The sequence below is a fragment of the Erythrolamprus reginae genome, chromosome 1 (assembly GCF_031021105.1).
Source record: "Erythrolamprus reginae isolate rEryReg1 chromosome 1, rEryReg1.hap1, whole genome shotgun sequence".
NCBI classification, from domain to species: Eukaryota; Metazoa; Chordata; class Lepidosauria; order Squamata; family Dipsadidae; genus Erythrolamprus; species Erythrolamprus reginae.
In genome coordinates, this window is record NC_091950.1 from 144829308 (window position 1) to 144851821 (window position 22514).

General features: G+C 40.8%; 1 protein-coding gene across 1 annotated transcript in view; it reads right to left on the reverse strand.

The window, feature by feature from the left end:
• Positions 1 to 22514, reverse strand: part of CLCF1 (cardiotrophin like cytokine factor 1) — a 76567-nt gene that overhangs the window by 3820 nt on the left and 50233 nt on the right. Inside the window, exon 2 of the mRNA XM_070736602.1 lies at positions 8422 to 8588. Coding sequence (XP_070592703.1) covers positions 8422 to 8588 — 167 coding nt within the window. The remainder of the gene's footprint in view (positions 1 to 8421; positions 8589 to 22514) is intronic.

Sequence of the window (22514 nt, forward strand, 5' to 3'; positions counted from 1 at the left end):
GTCAGAACTTCTCTGGCTAGGCTAGACAAGGCAATTAAGTGAATTATGCCTGATTTTATATTCTTTTTGCCAAAGTTTATAAGTCAAGGACTTATACACAACGCTACATACAAGAGGACATATTGTTGCCCAATTATGCCTGTGTCCCTGGGTCCACCGATTTGCATAGACCTCAATGTTATCTCTTGCACGTCTTGCCCTTCTAAGCTGCTATTGCAGTTGATAAGTCTCTACAATTGAAAGATCCTTGCTTCCCGGCCGATCCTTCTGCTACAAACACAGGCACATGCTGGCTTTATTCACACCTGCCTGCCTGCCCGCCCTGCTGGGCTGCGTTCCTGGGATTCCCCACCCCCTGCCAACAGTGGTGTCCCGAAGGCAGCAGGATTGCCCAGGCTGTGGGGTGGGTGAAGCACCAAGCAAGCGGAAGGGAGGCGTGTCAAACCCTGCGGCTGTGTGAAGAACCTGACAGGCTCAGGAGACAAATTAATTTCCTCTCCGTTGCCCAAGGGCAAGTAGAGGCTCCCCAAACAATTTTTATAGCAGTAGCAGAGATCAGCTAACAGGCAGGCTGGGACGTGGCCATCACATTGAGACCAGTAGAAGGAAAGGAGAAAGAGGAATTCTGTTATATCTGAGAACAGGAGCTTCACAGGGGGAAAGGTTAAGGAAGGGAGCATAGCGCACTTGGAAGGTTTTTGGAAGATACGTTGTTTGTTTAAGATATGAAGTGATAGGAACCTGCATCTGTCAGGGGCTTTCCTTTTCCAAATACAGTGGCACCTCTACCTAAGAACACCTCTACTTACTTTTCTACATAAGAACCGGGTGTTCAAGATTTTTTTGCGTCTTCTCAAGAACCATTTCCCACTTACAAACCCGAACCTCCGAAACTGTAACCGGAAAAGGCAGGGAGAAGCCTCCATGGGGCCTCTCTAGGAATCTCCTGGGAGGAAACAGGACCAGAAAAGGCAGGAAGAAGCCTCCGTGGGGTCTCTCTAGGAATCTTCTGGGAGGAAACGGAGTTGGAAAAGGTGGGAGAAGCCTCTGTGGGGCCTCTCTAGGAATCTTCTGGGAGGAAACAGGGCCGGAAAAGGTGGGAGAAGCCTCCATGAGGCCTCTCTAGGAATCTCCTGGGAGGAAAGAGGGCTTCCACCCTCCCTGTGGTTTCCCCAATCAAACACATTATTTGCTTTTACATTGATTTCTATGGGAAAAATTGCTCCTTCTTACATACCTTTCTACTTAAGAACCTGGTCACAGAATGAATTAAGTTCTTAAGTCGAGGTGCCACTGTAATTTTAACTTTCACACATGGACAATGAGCTAATTCCTGATGTTTGTCCATCGTGTTCGAAGAAGACCTAACAGGTTGTGGGCTGTCCACAATATGTCCACAGGTGGCTGGCAAGGCCTCTATGGGCACGAAATGTTCTGCCGCATGTCGGGCAGACATGTGTGAGTACCATTGTCACGGTATTTGCAGTTCTGCCTTTGCCAAGTGCTCGTTTCTCTTGTGCTATGAGCCAACTACTGTTAACCTTATTCACTGATCTCAACTCTTGTCTCATTCCCTGCAAGATTGTGGGCTCAGGCAGAGGGAGGAAGGTATGTTGTGAACACACAAAAACACTCAGGTTGAAAATGTGTAGGAAAATTAAAAATTAAAATTCTACTTTATATTTCATTATTTATTTGGAATTTATTTAATGGGGAGGATCCAGAAGCTATCTAGAACACTGAAGAAAAACACCTGTGCACCTAATTTTGTGTAGAAGGGATCTGGATAGGTTTTGAAGGATCAGCCAATCAGTGGCCACTAGTTTCAATAGGTAGCCCTATTCAGGTAGTCCTCATTTAGTGTTTAATGTTTGGAGGGATGTTGCAAAGAGAACTGGCTAGGCCAGTGTTTCCCAACCTTGGCAACTTGAAGAGATCTGGACTTCAACTCCCAGAATTCCCCAGCCAGCGAATGCTGGCTGGGAAATTCTGGGAGTTGAAGTACAGATCTCTTCAAATTGCCAAGGTTGGGAAACACTGGGCTAGACAACAACTTTCTTCAGCATGTCTCAGGGAAAGGCAGGTACCTTTTTAAATGAAGCTCATGCTTACCACGGATTCCATTCTTTGTGTATCCCCCAAGTCCAGAAGACTAAGGAAAGGCCATCTGGTGCACTCACAGCCTCTTAAAAGGCTTGCTTGGTAAGGATTCTTGTGTTACCAGTCAACACCCTTTCATTTCTCCTGGCGGCCTGACCATCTTTCTCTATCCATACCTTCTATGGCAGTCTTTGGAAGTAGAAACCACTTAGCAAAAAGTTTGTAACATCCCTCCAAAAGCTGCCAGGAGGATGGCCTGCCCAATTGTTTTCCTTCCCCGACAGGTTCAGAGCAAATCTCTGGTGGCTACGGGGCACTTTGTCTAGCTATCGTTGTGTTGTTTAGCTTTGTTTTCCCCTTGTTTGGTTGCCAATCTTTAAGCGTTGTGAATGCTGGCCTGCTTAAGATAGCCTGTGGGAAGATCCCTTTATCCCCCACCCTAAAGTATCAACCCAACCTCTTTGATCATTAGGCTTATTTCTTGCCACTCTCCTAATTTCTCTCACTTGTATTAATCTCCTGAATTTTCTCTCTCAGTTAATTTCTTTCTTCCGTAATGAAGGGAATGGTAGTACTAGCACAAGTCAAATCCAGGTCATTTCAGTAGATGGGCTGTAAGCCTTGGCTTGTGCTCCCCCTTTCCACAGGAAAGCCCAGGAAAAATAGTGCTAGGGTTTTGGGGTTTTTTAGCAGATAAGGCAATGAGCAATATATAGCCTTTCTATAGGATCTCATTTCCTAGTTGCTTCACTTATTGGCCTCAGCAATCTCCTTCATATTGCTACAGTGCGCTTCCTTATCTTTATTTGATTTAGCCTTACCTCTTCCATTCCATTTTCAGGTTTGTTTCTTATTAAAAATCCTTTCCCAACCTAATACTCTACAGATGGTTTGAGTATAAGTCCCATTAGCCCCTAGCTGGGTTATGAAGGAATATTTATTTATTATTATGTTTATATTGCCATCGATTCACTAAAGAGTTTGATGCTTAGAATCATAGTCCCAAAGGTTTGGAAACTACCAGGTTGTAAGAAACAATTTTTTTACTTTGCTTTACAAAAATCTTAATCTCTTTGTACTAGGCTATTTCCAGAGGCCTGGATCATGCTCTGATTCCTTGACAATTACAATGGACAGAAGCTAGTCCATTATGGTGTTGACCTTTAATGCTGTAATGGCATGGACCTGGCTTATTTCATAGAAACATAGAAGACTGACGGCAGAAAAAGACCTCATGATCAATCTAGTCTGCCCTTATACTATTTTCTGTATTTTATCTTAGGATGGATATATATTTATCCCAGGCATGTTTAAATTCAGTTACTGTGGATTTATCAACCACACCTGCTGGAAGTTTGTTCCAAGGATCTACTACTCTTTCAGTAAAATAATATTTTCTCATGTTGCTTTTGATCTTTCCCCCAACTAACTTCAGACTGTGTCCCCTTGTTCTTGTGTTCATTTTCCTATTAAAAACACTTCCCTCTTGGACCTTATTTAACCCTTTAACATATTTAAATGTTTCAATCATGTCCCCCCCCCCTTTCCTTCTGTCCTCCAGACTGTACAGATTGAGTTCATTAAGTCTTTCCTGATACGTTTTATGCTTAAGACCTTCCACCATTTTTGTAGCCCGTCTTTGGACCCGTTCAATTCTGTCAATATCTTTTTGTAGGTGAGTCTCCAGAACTGAACACAGTATTCCAAATGTGGTCTCACCAGCACTCTATATAGTGGGATCATAATCTCCCTCTTCCTGCTTGTTATACCTTATATTTCATTTACCAATCCCACTAGATCTCATAAAATAATTATGTTACAGGTTCTAATATATTGAGACATACATCTGACAGGCTCTAGATGGTGGGTCTTTTTTTTTTTTTGCTATTGCACCCACATTGTGGATTTCATAATTTTTCAGCTTCTGAAGGTCCCTCAAGAATTCAGGGGTCCCCAAACTTGGCAGAGTTTTAGACTTGTGGAGTTCAACTCCCAGAATTCTCCAGCCAATATAGCTAGCTGGAAAATTCTAGGAGTTTAAGTCCACAAGTCTTAAAGTTGCCAAGTTTGAAGACCTCTGCTCAAGATGAACTAATGAGGTGGATCTCTTTTATTATTATTATTATTATTATTATTATTATTATTATTATTATTATCTATATTATATTATTATTATCTATATTATTATTATCTATATTATTATTATTATCTATTACTAAATAATTTTCAAAATTATTATATAATTATTATTTATTTACAAGTTTATACAGATTATTGTATGCTGCCCAGAGTCATTTTCCATGGCATGAGAAGGCCATACAAATGTAGCTAATACATTAAAAAAAATTTTTTTTATAAATAGACAACTAGTTTAAAAGATCAACTGTTATTGCCATATCTTTATTTATTGCCGCATCTTTATTTATATTTCACTCACTGAAAATACATGTTAACTGAAATCTGGCTTTCTGTGACTGTAATATGTAAGAGGTGAGGTTTCATGCCTATTTTCATGTGAATTTGGAAAATTGTGTCTGCCTGTCTGTCTGTATACACACTATATATTTTGAAAACATTCAGATTTTTTGTCTTTTGATGTGGACAACATGGGAATGGGCCATTAACTGGGATTGGCAAAGTAAATTCCAATATTGATCATCAATATGGCTATAATATAGGATCAGTATACCAATACTAATTCAATCTATGGTATCTTTCTCCCTTCTAGTTGCTATAATGATGAATAACTGTACCTTTGGTAAGTATTGTAGGATTAATATTTAATTGAGGACAGTTCCATCAACAAATGACACATATCATCCTAGAATACAGTTTTTCAATCCCTACGCTGATAGGGAAAGAAGAAAAGATAGTGATAATCATTTTGACATCTCTCTTACATGATCTGTCTGTCTGTCTATCTATTTATCTATCTATCATCTATCTTTATCTTTATCATCTTTATCTTTACCTCTGTATATATAGCCAAAAAGGAGCTGTGACGTTCCTTCAATATATCAGGGTGATCCATCATAAAAACATATAGCCCCTCCCTGGTACAGAGCTGAAGGGATCAGGTCTGGTGGCCTAGAGGTTAATTGCTGCTGGATCAAATCCCAGTAAGGGTGTGGCTAGCTGATGAGGCCAGAACAAGGCCAAAATGGTGCCATCCTAGTCTCCCTTAATTTTAAAATTTCAGCAAAAAACATGTGATATATATATATATGTTGGAAACCACCAAAAGCTGGATTTGTGCACAATAGAGCCCAAGGAGCTGACTTTAGGCTAAATTTGTGCCTGTTGATCAGCTTCTTTCAGTTTATTATTACCAAAATCTCTTCATTTGTGGGTCAGAAATACTCATTAAATGAGCACATCACGCAAACTCAGTGAAAGGACACTGGCTGATGTATAATGGCACAATTCTTCAGTTTTCTAGACTGTGAAAATCTGACCTTCTCGATCCGCCTCCTTAAAAAAATATTTCTGGAATGCTGATAGACTAGAAAACATGGCTCCTGCATTCTCCATGGTCCAAACCAAGCAAATTCCTGATCTGATCGCATTTGATGCTGGGTGTCAGGGAAAGCTGCCAAAGGGTAGGGCCTGAAATGCCAGGTAGGCCAGAGAGCAGGGATGCCATGCAAGCGGATGAGGGGCTACCCCCACTTTCGGCACAGTCGGGCGTTTCCCTGGCAAGTTCTGACAGACGAGGCCTCACCTCACCCCAGCGGGAGATCCACAACAGATTGTAAACAGGGAGACTCCACTGGTGCCTGAAGGCAGGGAGGAGAAAAGGTGTCAGATATTCTGCCAAGTGAGAGCCATAGCTGTGGAGAGAGAACAGTATTCCAGCTATTCACCAGGTAGGAGGAAATTTTAGGTGCTGGCACATAGTGTCGCAGGCACAAAACTTCCATATCCCTAAATCCCTTTTCAAATAATGTGAAGAATCAGCATGTTGCTTTTTAACACCCTTCTCTTGCAGTGGGCTTTCGGGATTCAGTATATGCTTCAGTGATGGGCTCCTACGGGTACGGTCAGGTATGCAGAACTGGTAGAAAATTTTAGATCAGGTATGCAGAACTGGTAGAAAATTTTAGATCAGGTATGCAGAACTGGTAGAAAATTTTAGATCAGGTATGCAGAACTGGTAGAAAATTTTAGATCAGGTATGCAGAACTGGTAGAAAATTTTAGATCAGGTATGCAGAACTGGTAGAAAATTTTAGATCAGGTACGCAGAACTGGTAGAAAATTTTAGATCAGGTACGCAGAACTGGTAGAAAATTTTTGATCAGGTACGCAGAACTGGTAGAAAATTTTTGATCAGGTACGCAGAACTGGTAGAAAATTTTTGATCAGGTACGCAGAACTGGTAGAAAATTTTTGATCAGGTACGCAGAACTGGTAGAAAATTTTAGATCAGGTACGCAGAACTGGTAGAAAATTTTAGATCAGGTACGCAGAACTGGTAGAAAATTTTAGATCAGGTACGCAGAACTGGTAGAAAATTTTAGATCAGGTACGCAGAACTGGTAGAAAATTTTAGATCAGGTACGCAGAACTGGTAGAAAATTTTTGATCAGGTACGCAGAACTGGTAGAAAATTTTTGATCAGGTACGCAGAACTGGTAGAAAATTTTTGATCAGGTACGCAGAACTGGTAGAAAATTTTTGGTCAAGTACGCAGAACTGGTAGAAAATTTTTGATCAGGTATGCAGAACTGGTAGAAAATTTTTGATCAAGTATGCAGAACTGGTAGAAAAATTTTGATCACTTACGCTGAACCGGTGGAAAAATTTTGAATTTTTTTTTCCTTCTGGGCTCTGGGTATGTTTTTTCCTATCGCAGTAAATGAGGATGAATGTGTATAATTTTAGAAGAGCTGTGCATGTGTGTTTGTGTACATACGCATACTGTAGATAATGTATATTTTTGTGTGCATGTAATATGTATGTACACATATGGCATATATACATAGAATTAAATAGTATATTTTGGATCTTCAGTAATAGTAAATAGATAGGGAAATTGTATCTCTTTGAGGTGAGGAGAGGCCAGACATCCTAACCCTAACCTTTGATGTGAGTGACATTAAGTTGGCCACCTTTAAGCCAGTCACATGACCTTCAAGCCACCCCTGGTCACATGATCGTCAAGCCACTTCCGCCTGGTCACATGGCTGGTGAGCGACACCCACAAAATAAGCCACGCCCACAGTGTGGTAGTAAAAATATTTGCAGCCCTTCACTCATCTGGTTATATAACCACATCCACCAGCAGTGTTCCCTCTAATTTTTTTGGGGGGTGGGCGGAAAAGTATAGTGTCTGAGCGGCAGTCCCTTCGGGACTGGGCGGCACAGAAATAATAAATAAATAAATAAATAAATAAACAAACAAACAAACAAACAAACAAAAAACCCACCCTGTTTTGCCTCAGAGAATTTCAAAATAAAATACTGTACTGTGTGTCTATAACAGTGAGCTCATAATAGGGCAACTCTATCAATATCAAAATGCCACTTAAATAGTTGAGCTAGTTTCAAACTAGATTTTGATTTTCTTTCTCTCTTCCTTACTCCCATTCTTTTTCTTCCTCTTTTCCTTCCTCTCTTTTTTCTATCTGTTTCTCTCTCTTCCTCTCTTCCTCTCTCTCTCCTTCCCTCTTGGCTTCTGGGCAGGTTTGGAAAACTCTCAGTTGATGATGATTTTTAAATGAGCGATTGCTCACTGCTCAGCGTAGAGGGAACTATGTCCACCAGTTTTATGAAGCTTCCAAATGACACTGTTTTCTGTTTGCAGCGCTTATATATCTTTCCCTACCACTTCTTGCATCATTTTAATTTCCAGAATGAAGGAGAGGGAAAAAAAGAAAAGAACAACTGCCTTAGTACTATGGAAAGGTGACAAGCGGAATCCTCCATGCAATAAGTGATCTGAGGGGCACTAAACCAGGGGTAGGCAAAGTGGGCTCTTCTGTGACGTGTGGACTTCAACTCCCAGAATTCCTGAGCTAGCATGATTGCCTCAGGAATTCTGGGAGTTGAAGTCCATAAGTCAGAGAAGAGCCCACTTTGCCTACCCTGGCACGAAACCCACATGCCAGAATTCCCAGAGAACCCTGGCTCTTCCTTTGCTGCAGAGATATCCCAATGGAGGGGAACAAGGAGGCAGAATTTTCCAAGGAGGCCAGTTGGGCAGGGGAAAATAAATAAATAAATAGAGAGGGTTCAAGGAAAGGGGAAAGAAGCAAGGAAAGAATGTCCAGGCGGTTGCACAGCTCGGCTGCTTCCATTCTCCCAAAGCATCTACACTCACATAAGTGGCCGCAAGCGCGTGCAGCTGGTGTTCCAGATAGCGAGTAAGGTCGTACATCTGCTGGATGGACTGTCTGGTGGTCACTTGGTCCGTGCGGTTCAGTGCAGGCACCCCGGGCAGGTTCCAAAGCGTGGCACACAGGAAGGCAAGGATCCCCCACGAATCTCCTGCAGGGAGCACACTTGTAAGGAGCTGTGGGCAAAGGGAGCACTGTGACCGGGGGAGCAAAGCCTACATGCCCCGTTCCCCACCCCTCCTTCCGCCACACCCTACCACTCACTAGACGCAGTGGTTCTCAACCTTTCTGATGCCACGACCCCTTAACACAGTTCCTCATGTTGTGGTGACCCCCAACCATAAGTCTAGCGCCAATTCTCCCAACAGAGCTTTAAGCTGATTGGCTGGAAGGTCAGAGGGACACACCCACTGTAAATTCCTGATTGGTCAGATTGTAAAAATATGTTCCAAGGCACCAGAATAGAAGCTTTAGTTCCTAATATCGTGGGAATTTCCCCCCCCCCATGGTCTTAGGCGACCCCTGTGAAATGGTCGTTAGAGCCCCCCCAAAAGGGTCTTGACCCCCCCCAGGTTGAGAACCACCGCCCTAGAGAAATCATAGGAGAGAAGGACTTGCCTTGTTCACTCTCGTTGAATATATTTTCCCCCCAAATCAATTACACAAATCAAATCTACACACATGGCTCAGAACCTGGGAACAGATAGCTCTTTTAGCTTGGAGTGGTTCAGGATATTCTGATGATGATAATAATAATAATAATAATAATAATAATAATAATAATAATAATAATTTATTAGATTTGTATGCCGCCCCTCTCTGAGAACTCGGGGTGGCTCATAACAATAATAACAAAGTACAAATCCAATATCTAAAAACACAATTTAAAAACCCTTATTAATAAAATAATCACACAACCCAATCAAACATACATAAAACAGTAATTAGGGGAGGTCAATTTCCCCATGCCTGGTGGCAAAGTTGAGTTTTCAACAACTTAAAAGAGCAAGGAGGGTGGGGGCAATTCTGATCTCCAGGGGGAGTTGATTCCAGAGGGCTGGGGCCGCCACAGAGAAGGCTCTTCCCCTGGGCCCCGCCAGACGACATTGCTTAGTCGACGGGACTAGAGGGGGGGAAGAGTTCACTGGAAAAATCCTTTTTTCAAGCAATCTTTATCTCCCATCAACCCTATTTGTTCCACCCTTCTCTCATACAAGCAAAATGGCTGCGTGTATTCTTGTACTAATCTGACATGTCAGCAGAATTTTTTCTGGTTTTTTTTCTTTCCCTTTTGCACAGGAAACGTTTCCAATAGCAACAGTTAAAAGCAATCATGGCCAATTAAGACTTCCCCAGATGCAAATAGCAACTTTAGAAGATGTGTGTCTGCATGTGTAAAGTTTCAGTAGGGGGGGGGGGGGAAGAAAAATCCCTAGTACTATTTGCCTGAAACCAAGATAGGTGATTTCATTACAAAACATGTTACTTGGATTCACCTCAAGTCCAATCCAGTGTAGCCTAAAGGTTACCAAGATTGTTCTAGGATGAAAAGATTCTTACATAATGTCTCTCTTTTTTCCCCCTTTTTCCCTTTTGGAAACTCCTATTCTTGTTTCCTACCCATATAACGCTAGTAGATTCTGGAGATTTTTCAGGTCGCTCGGGAAATATTATTATATCTTTACATATCTCCAATACGTACTTGACAAAACAAACAAACAAATTAATTAATTAATTTTGACTCCTAGCAATTGCCTGGACAACTGCCTTAGTCCTATGGAAAGGTGACAAGAGGAATCCTCCATGCAATAAGTGATTTGAGGTGCACTAAACCAGGGGTAGGCAAAGTGGGCTCTTCTGTGACGTGTGGACTTCAACTACCAGAATTCCTGAGCTAGCATGATTGCCTCAGGAATTCTGGGAGTTGAAGTCCACAAGTCAGAGAAGAGCCCACTTTTCCTACCCTGGTACTAAACCCACATGCCAGAATTCCCAGTGTTTTCTTGGCAATATTTTTTGGGGAATGGTTTGCCATGGCCTCATTCATAGGGTATATAGAGAGAGACTGGCATAAGACCACCTAGCTGGTTGCTTCCCTAAAGCAGAATTAGAATTCACGCTCCCCTGGTGCTTTGGCCATTATACCAAATTGCCCCTCTTATTTTTAAAGAGAACAGTGACTTCTTAAAGATCCCATCCGGATTCAAAGTGTATGTTCAAAGCTGAGGTAAAGGCAAAGCTGAGGCAAATAATTATTTTCAGCAAGGCCTAATTTTAAGTGATCTAATACTTGACAGGATACAGGGATTGGGTGTTAGTGATTTGGCTTCATTAATGTACATTAAGCATTTGATGTTTTATAGATAATAATTTTTTTGAAATACATTCATCATGTACCTTAAACCTGGGGTCTTTAACCTTAGAAACATAGAAACGTAGAAGATTGGCGGCAGAAAATAACCTCATGGTCCATCTAGTCTGCCCTTATACTATTTTTTGTATTTTGTATGTTTATCCCAGGCATGTTTACATTGAGTTACTGTGTTTTTTTAACCAACCCCATCTGCTGGAAGTTTGTTCCAAGCAAACTCTTTCAGTAAAATAATATTCTTTCAGTAAAATAATATTTTCTCACGTTGCTTCTGATCTTTCCCCCAACTAACCTCGGATTGTGCCCCTTGTTCTTGTGTTCACTTTCCTATTAAAAACACTTCCCCAAGTGTTTTTACAAAGCTGGCTGGAAGTTAAGGTCCAGAAGTCTTAAAAGTTGCCAAGGTTAGAGAGCCCTGCTTTAAACCATGGGTCCCCAACTCCAACCTCAGGGCCAAGGACCAGCACCGGTCTATGGCCTAGCAGGAACCAGAAGCAAACAGAAGTCCCATCCACATGTGTGCAGGATGCCTGCAGTGTGAGAAACCATCACATGCACACAAAACACACACACACCATCCACAGAAAACCTGCTCTCCACCGAACCGGTCCCTAACTCCCAAAAGGTTGGGGGCTGTTGCCTTAAACTACTGTTTTTCTGTCAAATATTTAACTATTTGGCTGAAATAATGCTCTTAGCCCCAAAGAGAAACCCCATTTCCTAAGTGTATTAGCACACCATAAATGATGTAATTCTAAAAAATAAAAAATAAAACTTAGCATTTTGAGAGTGAAATTTTGGATGCTAATAGAAAAGATAAATAGTACAGCCCAAAAGCTCTAAGTAATAGGAAACATTATATGGAACACTAAGGCACATTCCTGCATTGTTAGGAATGCCACAAAAAATGATTCTTCGTTTAGCTTGCTTGGGGTTTCTGTTTTCCTCTGTCGGAGACAGAAATATCTACAATATATCTTTATGTTCAGACCAAGGATAGGAATATGGCTATGCCTGTAAAGCTGCCATAAAAATCTAGCGCATTATTACTCATGTCAATGCCTCCCACTTGGGTGACTCACCTATGAAGCACGCAGCCCGCCCCGGCCACTCGCGCTTCATTAAAGACTATCCCATGGCATTTTTCAGGGTATGCCACACCCAAGCCCAGCCCAGCCTCACTGATTCCATCTTACTTCACTGCTTCCACTGTTCTTCTGCCCACCAGGGACAGAGTCCACTCATTCTCCCTCCCACGCAACCCAGAGATTTCCTTGCTTTTTATATAAATGCTATACGAATCTGAAGAATAATAAATAATAATAACACTAATAATAATAATAATAATAATTCTTTACTCTGTAAAGAAACAGATGAAACAATCGATCACATACTCAGCTGCTGCAAAAAGATCGCACAGATTGACTATAAGCATAGACAGGATGCTGTGGCACAGATGATCCACTGGAACTTGTGCTAGAACTACCATTTACCAGTGGCAAAGAACTGGTGGGATCATAAGCCCGAAAAAGTGGTCGAAAATAAGCAAGCAAAACTAATGTGGGACTTCCGACTTCAGACTGACCGAATTCTGAAGCATAACACACCAGACATTGTGATCGTGGAGAAAAAGTATGGATCATTGACATCGCAATCCCAGGAGACAGCAGAATTGAGGAGAAGCAGCTAGAGAAATTAGTGAAATACGAAGATCTAAAAATCGAGCTGCAACGACTCTGGCATAAGCCAGTGAAAGTGGTCCCAGTGGTACTTGGCACGCTGGGCGCAGTGCCAAAGGATCTCAGCGGACATTTGAAAACCATCAGAATTGACAAAATCTCCATCTGTCAATTGCAAAAGGCCGCTTTACTGGGATCGGCAAACATAATTCACTGCTACATCACTCAGTCCTAGGTGTGTGGGAAGCGCCCGACTGGTGATGAAATACTAAATCCAGCATAGTGATCTCGTTTGCTGTGTTGTACTGACATAATAATAATAATAATAATAATAATAATAATAATAATAATAATAATAATAATAATAAAAAACATTTATTTATAATGCCCTTTTAACAAAGGACACGACAGCAAACCATATACAACTAACAAAAAGAGACAGTAAACAATACACACACTTAGTTAAAACACAACTAATAAAACCACAAAACTTGTTAGAAACATTCCCAACCTCTCCAATTTCTTCCCCTCTTGCTGATCCCTTAGAACAAGGATGTTTCAATCTGCTGAATCAAAGAGGAATGTCATTAATGCCTTGCGGAAGCGGAGAAAATTCTCCTCAACCTGAAGCTCTAAGGGAAGACAGTTCCACAGACATGGGGCCAGATCTTGAAAGGCCCTGCAATTTTCATGTTGCTGTATGTGTCTGTGGAACAGTCAACCGACCCTTCCCTGCCGAATGTAGGTCCCTCAATGGTGTATCACTTTTCTTTTGTAATTTTGAAAGGGGTAGGGGTGGTGTCTTAATAAAAGGAGTTTAAAGGATATTATTAGCAATAGCATAGCATTTAGCAATAGCATATTATTATTATTATTATTATTATTATTATTATTATTAATTAGATTTGTATGCCGCCCCTCTCCGAAGACTCGAAGCAGCCCTCTCTAAGCGGTTTACAGAGAGTAAGTATATTGCTCCCCAAAAAGCTGGGTCCTCATTTTACCAACCTTGGAGGGATTGAAGGCTGAGTCAAACTTGAGCCTACTGAGATTCGATCTGCCAAACTTCTGGCAGCTGGTGATCAGCAGAAGTAGCTTGTAGTACTGCCCTCTAACCACTAGTCCCCAATGGATGTCAAGTATAGAGTACGTCCTGCCTGATCTTGATTGTTCTTTCTAAAGAGAATGAGGAAGGCTTTGGAAGGCGCTTGCTGTGGCATGAGAAATTCTGCTTCATCACCAATGACATTTGCCAAGGAAATATTCAGTGCCCCACCCTTGTCCTCATTCTGGAAAGTTCTACATAGCTGCGAGGCCCTTAGATACGTTGTCAAAACAATTGTCTTCGTCCTTACTATGATTGTGCTCATCACTACTGCTGAAGAAATGGTAATGGCCAACAACCAGCATTCTGTCTCTATAAGGTAGGGAGAAAATAGTATCGGACCTCATTGGGAGTTCTTAGATGGCCCATCCGTGGTTTCTCCTTTCAATTGCTCGTTGCCATTCACTTTGTGCCATGATGGAACTGAAAATTAATTGGAAGCAAATTTGTGTGGTCACGAAGGCTGAGAACTATATAGGATTATACTGCATGTGGAAACGTTCTCAATGTGCTGATGGCACATTTGAGCTGAATGTTAGTTCCATACTGCAATGAGACATTGTCTTCCTCCACTGTATTTGAAGCCAGCAACTTAAGAGATGTGGTATATATAGCACATTAGTATGCATCATCTTCCTTTCATGAAGTACAGTGGTGCCTCTACCTAAGAACTTTTCTAAATAAGAACCGGGTGTTCAAGATTTTTTTTGCCTCTTCTTAAGAATTGTTTTCTACTTAAGAACACGAGCCCGGAAAAAATTCCCAGGAAATTTGAGAGCGGCACGAAGGCCTGGCCAGTTTCCTGCCATTCCCCCTTTAATCCCGGCCATCTCGGGCTTTTCTGGGCTGCCAAAGGAGCCTTTCAGTGGCGCTTAAGGAGGCTTTGGCAGTCCAGAGCGAACAAAGCATTTTCCTTTCTCTGGGCGCTTGGAGAACTAATAAACCTCTGCCAGCACCCAGAGAAAAGAAACACTCCCTTCACTCTGGGCAGCGGCTGTCCTCCTCCTCCTCCGCTCACCCAAATTCCGAGCTTTTATTTCTTTCCTAATGGGTTTGCACGCATTATTTGCTTTTACATTGATTCCTATGGGAAAAATTGCTTTATTTACAAACTTTTCTACTTAAGAACCTGGTCACAGAACAAATTAAGTTCTTAAGTAGAGGCACCACTGTAGTATTTTTTCACTCTTCTCCTGCTGAGGAAACTTCCCCAGACCCAAAAGTAAGGCTCCTAATAACATCTTGTTCCTTTCTATTATCCTTTTTAAAAAGTTGCATTGAGTAAGATTGATGGAAATGCTTAGATGCTAGATTTTCTGTTGCAGTAAACTGGGTGGTGGTGTGGCGGACACCACTAGTCCCTATAAAACATTGGTAACCTTCAATGGTTGGGGTTTTGGTTGTTGTTGTTTTTTTTGGAAAATGCTAATCTTGTAAAATGAGAAGTGTCGAAATCAATATTTTATGTTTAAATGAATAAAGGGGAAAAACACAGTACTTATCCTATAAACTATGATTGGCATGTCTTATCTATATTTTTCCCCACAAAGCCAATTTTTAAAAATTAAATTAATTAATACTTAATTTAAGTATTAATTAAATACTTCAATTCTGAAATATATCTAATTTGATGTTCAATCTATTTACATCCTACAACAGTGATTTCAATGCCCTTCTGACAGCACAAAGAAGTTATTAATCATTGAAAAAACATCTTTATATTCACATTAATTTTTAATATCCTGTTATATAAGCCAAACAGTTAAATAAGATAAGAATGAATTCTCCTTCAAATTGAGTTTGACATACGTAGGCTGTTTTCTTGTAACAATCCTGAAGTCTGGCATTGCTTGTTGATTTCTCATCAAAATAATATCCAGGGCTTACTATGTTGTTGTGGTTTTTAGATTAGTGAAGATAAAGTAGGTGCTATCAAAAATAAATGCATTGTTTTACATTCCACTGCATTCATTTGAAATCTCTCTTAAACTGTCCACTCTATTTGTCTTCTGAATTTTGCTTTTCTGGGATGGGATATCTCAGAAAAGAGCATTCAAAAATGATCTTTACTAGCAGAAAAGAACAGTATTTCCTGCCCAGCTACTTTGGTTTGAATGTGACGACAAATCACATTAGCACTACGAACCACAGCACTTTCCTGGAAGCTCACTGTGAAATAAAGTTGTAGCTGGTTTAGTTCTCCCCTTAGGCTTGTTGCTTTCCAGGCTAAGTTTCCCCTGCATTTAAGAGATGCATCTCTTCTTTGCATCTCTCGTAAAATCTGCCTTGCTGAAAGTTGTCAGCAGTTTCTCATCTTTTTGAGACTGGAAATAAATACTGCAGCATAACACATAAAATAGGCTAATAGCACCATTCGAAAGAAAGTAAATCTCACAGCCCCCAAACAGGAGAAACCTTTCTTCTGCCCATTTTTACGTGATACACTGCTTTCCACCTCTTGCTTGATCGTATAGGTTTTGCAAAGTGTTCAGCTTGGATACCAGCCACCAGAAGCTTGCTCATCCCTATTCTAAGGGCAATTTCAACTGTAGGCGCCATCCATTCTGAATCAGAATACTTAGTACCTGCAAGCCAAATTAGGGCTAACCTAGTCACCATGCTGATTACCAGTGGTCTAGAGCAAACCAGAAACTGGCAGACACTGTATGGATGACTCATCTGCTTTATTCATATAGCTTTCCTGACAGCTTTTGATTGAGTGTGGTTATTCAGCCTCAGATTGTCTCTGCTCTTCCTTTTCAGACAAATGGAGTCTTATTTTCAAATGGACCCATGATATCAACTATTTCTGCCACTACCTATGCATCAGACCGGCCATATTGCGAGACCGCCTTCTGGCGCACGAATCCCAGCGGCCGGTTAGGTTCCACAGAGTTGGTCTTCTCCAGGTCCCGTCGACTAAACAATGTCGTCTGGCGGGACCCAGGGGAAGAGCAGCCCCGAGTCTTCGGAGAGGGGCGGCATACAAATCTAATAAATTATTATTATTAAGAGCCTTCTCAGTGGCGGCTCCGACCCTCTGGAATCAGCTCCCTCCAGAGATTAGAACTGCCCCCACCCTCCTTGCCTTTCGTAAACTCCTTAAAACCCACCTCTGTTGTCAAGCGTGGGGGAACTGAGACATCTCCCCCTGCCAGTGTAGTTCTTTGTGCATGATATGACTGTATGCATGTTTTTTTATATTGGGGTTCCTTGCTTTTTAGATTTTTTAAATGTACCATTGTTATTTTAGATTCTAATTATTAGATTTGTCATTATATATTGTTTTTATCATTGTTGTGTGCGCCACCCCGAGTCTGCGGAGAGGGGCGGCATACAAATCTAATAAATAATAACAATAAATAATAATAATAATAATAATAATAATAATAATAATATTAATACTTACTCTTTCTTTTTCACTCATTACATTTCCCAAAACACACGTTTAGTGGAAGGGAACTTAGGTGTTACAGATTTAGAACAGATTCATCCTGTTTTCTGTCACAACTTTGGTCATGGACACAATCTAGAACAGAGATGGCGAACCTATGGCACATGTGTCACAGGTGGCAACTGGAGCCATACTGGAGGGCACACGAGGTGTCACCTCCAGCGCACATACGGATGCTGGCCAGCTGACCTTTGGCCTTGGCGAAGATCATTTCGCTCTCCGGTGGCCTCAGGGAAGCTTCCTGAAGCTGCAGCGTACAAAATCCAGCACAACAGGCAAACTGGAAGTTTGGAAAAAAGGACTTTTTGTTTGCCCAATGTGTTACTTTTTGCACTCTGGGGCTTCAGGAAACTTACCTGAAGCCTCTGGGGTGCGAAAAACAGCACAACGGACAAACCCGAAATCCAATTTTCCAAACTTCCGGTTTGCCCATTTTTTCCCACTGTCCAGGCTTCAGTGAGGCCTGGGACAGTGGTGGGTGTTGTACACATGTGCAGGGGTAGTGTGGGGGGAAGGGAATGGGTGCACACGTGGGGGAAGGGAATGGGTGTGGGCATGCACACGTGTGTTAGCGTGCACACACACACCTTTCGCATGCAAACTAAAAAAGGTTCGCCATCACTGATCTAGAACATTTCATCAGGAATAGGGCCGATGACACGGCCTCGCTTAGATCTGCCCAGCTCCAATTGAGGCTTCGGTTTCTGACAGATGGTTTTGGCTGGGCTACAAGAAAGGCTGGTTAAATTAGTTTTTTAAAGATTTTAACATTAGATTTGTATTTATATTGTATTGCTGTTATGTTGTGAGCCGCCCCGAGTCTTCGCAGAAGAGTGGCATACAAATCTAATAATAGTTAGTAATAGTAATAATAATAATTATTATTATTATTACTATTACTATAATAATAATAATAATAATAATCTTATTATCTTATCTTAATTATATTATTATTATTATTATTATTATTATTATTATTATTATTCATAGTCTTCTGCCAATGTAAGGCTGACTAGCACCTGTCAAAGTGTTTGCTGGGTCTTAATGTCAAGGTGCTTTTTAAAAAGAACACTAGACTTGGGATTTTTTTCCCTTGCTAAAAAAATAACTTCTCTGCTCTTTTGAAAGTATGATAGTCTTATGCGATGCAGGAAGTCAATTTAAACCAGAGAGCCTGGTTTTGCCAGATATATGTTCCTGATTCTGAGATCAATGAGCGCATTACAGACTTAGTGTTTATTTATTTTTGTGCATTTATTAGAGCTTTATCCTGCCCTTATTGTGCTGTGTGAAGCTTTAATCCAAGCAAAAACACAGAGACAATTATCAACAAGACAGCACGTGAGAAATGGATCTCTTTCAAAATTTTATAAATAATTTAAGCTGGCAAACGTACATAACACTCTTTCCTCCTCCTATTTTCCCCACGACAATCCTGTGACTGTGAGGTGAGCTGGGTGAGAGAAACTGACTAGAACAAAGTGTCTCCTGGTTTCCAAATGATTAGCACACTGCTAATTGCAACCACTGAGGAACTGGAGACATGCACCCCATGGCCATGAGGAAGTGTCTTTAAAATCATAAGGGAACGAAGTACATCCTTATGGGTTTTCCACGGTTATTGGTTTAACTGCTAACATCCTTAGGGAGCTGCAGGGAACACATGATACTTGGGCTGACCTAATGAGCTGATTGAATGTAGAACATTGTGAAATGGTATTTCTGCAATGCAATGCCACATAGTGAAACATTTCATATGCATCATCAGATGCCGTCTCCAAATTCTTAACGTAATGGAGAAAGCATTCTTCCTATTTTTCCCAAACAGAATGCATTAACAAGCTGACACTGTATCTCATTGTTTAAGTAAAGATTATAGTAGCCTTTTCACATTAACACGTAATTGTATCACAATTTGCCATCGCAACAATAATCCTTTATAGGAAGTGGGAATAAGACCACTAGTAGTTCAAATCCGGCACTTTAAGTACTATGTGAGCTTTAATCAAAGCAAAAACACACACACAATTATCAACAAGATAGCATGATGTGAGAAATTGGAAACAAAATTCCTCTTTCAAAATGTTGCACAACATTTCAGGTTCGTTTTCTGGAATAAGGTTAGAGATCTGGGACCTTCCAGATGTTTTGAATATAATTCCCCCAGTCCATTGATACTGATTCTATCGACTAGAAATGTTTACGTTCAAAATATTTCTCCTACTTTAGATCTTTTACATCTTTTTAAATCCTGTAGTAACTGGATTCACACAATCAGTTTTGAGCATTTGTTGAAAAATGTAGATGCTTGTTAGAATTTACCAAAATCAATAGTTAATCTCCTCTCACTACCTCCCCCACCCCCAAAACGAACTGCATGTATTTTTCACACTTCAGGAAGAACTCAATAACTATTTTATTTTGTTTATATCTATTCGGACAGAGAGCACAAGTCCATTTTTTTCTTATAATATTAGCCTCTGAAAATTGACTATGAACTAGGACTTAATTTCTTTGGGGAAAATACATATGGAATTTGTTTGAAAGAAATAGATACATATTTGTATTTGTGTGCATGTATGCAGTTATGAAATTCACCAAGTTCTGACAGGTTATGGAGAACTGGTAGCGGAAATTTTGAATAGTTCAGAGAACTGGCAAAAATCACCTCTGGGTGCCCCAGAATGGGGTGAGAATGGAGATTTTGCAATATCCTTTCCCCAGGAGTGGGGAAGGAATGAAGATTTTGCAATATCCTTCCCCTGGAGTGGGGTGGCATACTCCCATTAAGCCATGCGCAGAGAACCGTTAAGGGAAAATTTTGAATTTCACCCGTTATATAGAGTAGAAAAGCAGATTCAAGGTTTTACAGAGAACAGCCACAAGGAAGAAAAATAGCTTGTGAAAAACAAGCGGCTGTTTTTTTCCTCCAGCCCTCCTCAGCATCAGACATTGAATATCAAAATCTGCCTTAAGTAAAGGCAAAGTTACTGGTGCATTGCAAGGCTGTGAAAATGTGGGTTTTTCAGTCCAAATATTCCTTTTCTGTTGAAGGATAACTTTGGGTGGAATGGAAACGGGAGTGAATCTGAAACTAGTGTCTGATGTTGACTTGATGCTACTGATGAGTCACCAGCAAACCTCTTCCTCTGATGCTTGGAACATTTTTGCAGCTTAAAAAAATGTTTTCTAAAAAGGTGGTGATGCTCAGTGGAAGAAGATTCAGCAAGAGCAGGGGGTGGGTGGGATGAACAATAATGGTAGTACAGTGGTACTTCAACTATAAAAGCCTGTACTTACGAACTTTTCTAGATAGGAACCGATGTTCAATATTTTTTTGCCTCTTCTCAAGAACCATTTTCCACTTACAAAACCCAAGCCTCCAAAACTGTAACCAGAAAAGGTAGGGAGAAGCTTCTGTGGGGCCTCTGTAGGAATCGCCTGGGAGGAAACAGGGCCGGAAAAGGTGGGGAGAAGCCTCCATGGGGCCTCTCTAGGAATCTCCTGGGAGGAAACAGGGCCTCCACCCTCCCTGTGGTTTCCCTAATCGCGCACATTATTTGTTTTTACATTGATTCTTATGGGAAAAATTCCTTCTTCTTACAAACTTTTCTACTTAAGAACCTGGTCACGGAACGAATTAAGTTCGTAAGTAGAGGTACCACTGTAGTTGTTAATTCCAAAAGCTCTGGAACACCACTTGAGCACCATCAACATTGACAAACTCAACATCAGTCAATTGCAAAAGGCAGCTTTAGTTGAAACGGCTTACTGTACATCCTGCAACAATATCTTTAATATTGTTAAACAGCCATATCTGCCCATCCTAGGCACTTGAGAAAGACTTGATAAGTGAAACCAAAATGCCAAATGTAGCCTAAATATCTGACTAACTGTGCAATTAACAGCAAGAATAGAATAGAATAGAATAGAATAGAATAGAATAGAATAGAATTCTTTATTGGCCATGTGTGATTGGACACACAAGGAATTTGTCTTTGGTGCATATGCTCTCAGTGTAAATAAAAAGAAAAGATACGTTTGTCAAGAATCATAAGGTACAACATTTCATGATAATACAACACTTAATAATGTATCATCTTCCTGAAATGAAATCTTTGAACATTATTAAACATTTGCCTATCCCAGGACCTTGGGAAGGATTCAATAGGTGGACAAAAATGATTAATGGAATCTAAACGCAATCTGGATGATTGCGTGACCAGCCTGAATAATAATAATTGAGGAAGCAGTCACCTGAATCATACGGGGTGGAGCAACAAGGATAACTCAACCACTATTTGATTTACAAGCATGTATGAGCTCTTCCTCCTGGCCACCACATTAAAGGGTTTTCCTCCAGGCCTGGGAGTGTCAAAAAAAAAAGAGATGATAGTTGGTTGCACTAAAACAGGTCCTCATTACTTAGCCCTGTTCTGCTTCAGTAACCAAGCCAGGGAGGGGTGCTGCTTTAGAGATTAATGCAGGACAAGGGAGGAAAGTAGCTGATGAGATTCCCCAACAACCACCACTTTCTCTTCCACCAAAGATCAATCCTAATCCAAAGGGAAAAGCCATCACCAATCTCCTTTAATTAACGTAGGATGTGCCTGGGGCTGAGGAAGAGGAAATGAGAGCCTGTCTTTGGGCCATCCCCCATTGCTAAGTTAAAGTTCTTTCTACCTACCCTACAGAAGATTGAAAATTCTGAGAACTAGAATGGGCAGGTTCTCTAGTCCTCAGGTTGAAGTACAAGGAATCCCTGTATGGAATGTATATTCTCAGCAGTAGGAAGAAATCTAAATATATGTAATTGCAAGTACAAAAACTATGAAGTCTGATTTTAGATACAGTACTGGTCATTCATTTCTGCAATTTACAAAAAAAAATCCTATAAAAAGTACCCCATTTCTGTTCATAATACAATTACATTGACCTTTCCTCCCACAAAAATCCCATGATCTTGAAGTATAAGACTTTAGGAGAAACCCTTCCACCCTTCCATCACTCGCAATACTAGACAACACAGTATCAACAGTAGAGACCTTCAAATTTCTAGGTTCTATCATATCTCAAGACCTAAAATGGTCACCTAACATCAAAAACATCATCAAAAAAGCACAACAAAGAATATTCTTTCTGTGCCAGCTCAGGACGCTCAAACTGCCCAAGGAGCTGCTGATACAGTTCTACAGAGGAATCATTGAGTCTGGCATTTGCACCTCTATAACTGTCTGGTTTGGTGCTGCAACCCAACAGGATGGACACAGATTTAAGAGGATAATCAGAACTGCAGAAAAAACAATTGCTGCCAAGCTGCCTTCCATTGATGACCTGTATACTGCACCAGTCAAAAAGAGGGCGGGGAAAATATTTACTGACCCTTCACATCCTGGACACAAACTGTTTCAACTCCTACCCTGAAAACATCGCTACAGAGCACTGCACACCAAGACAACTAGACACAA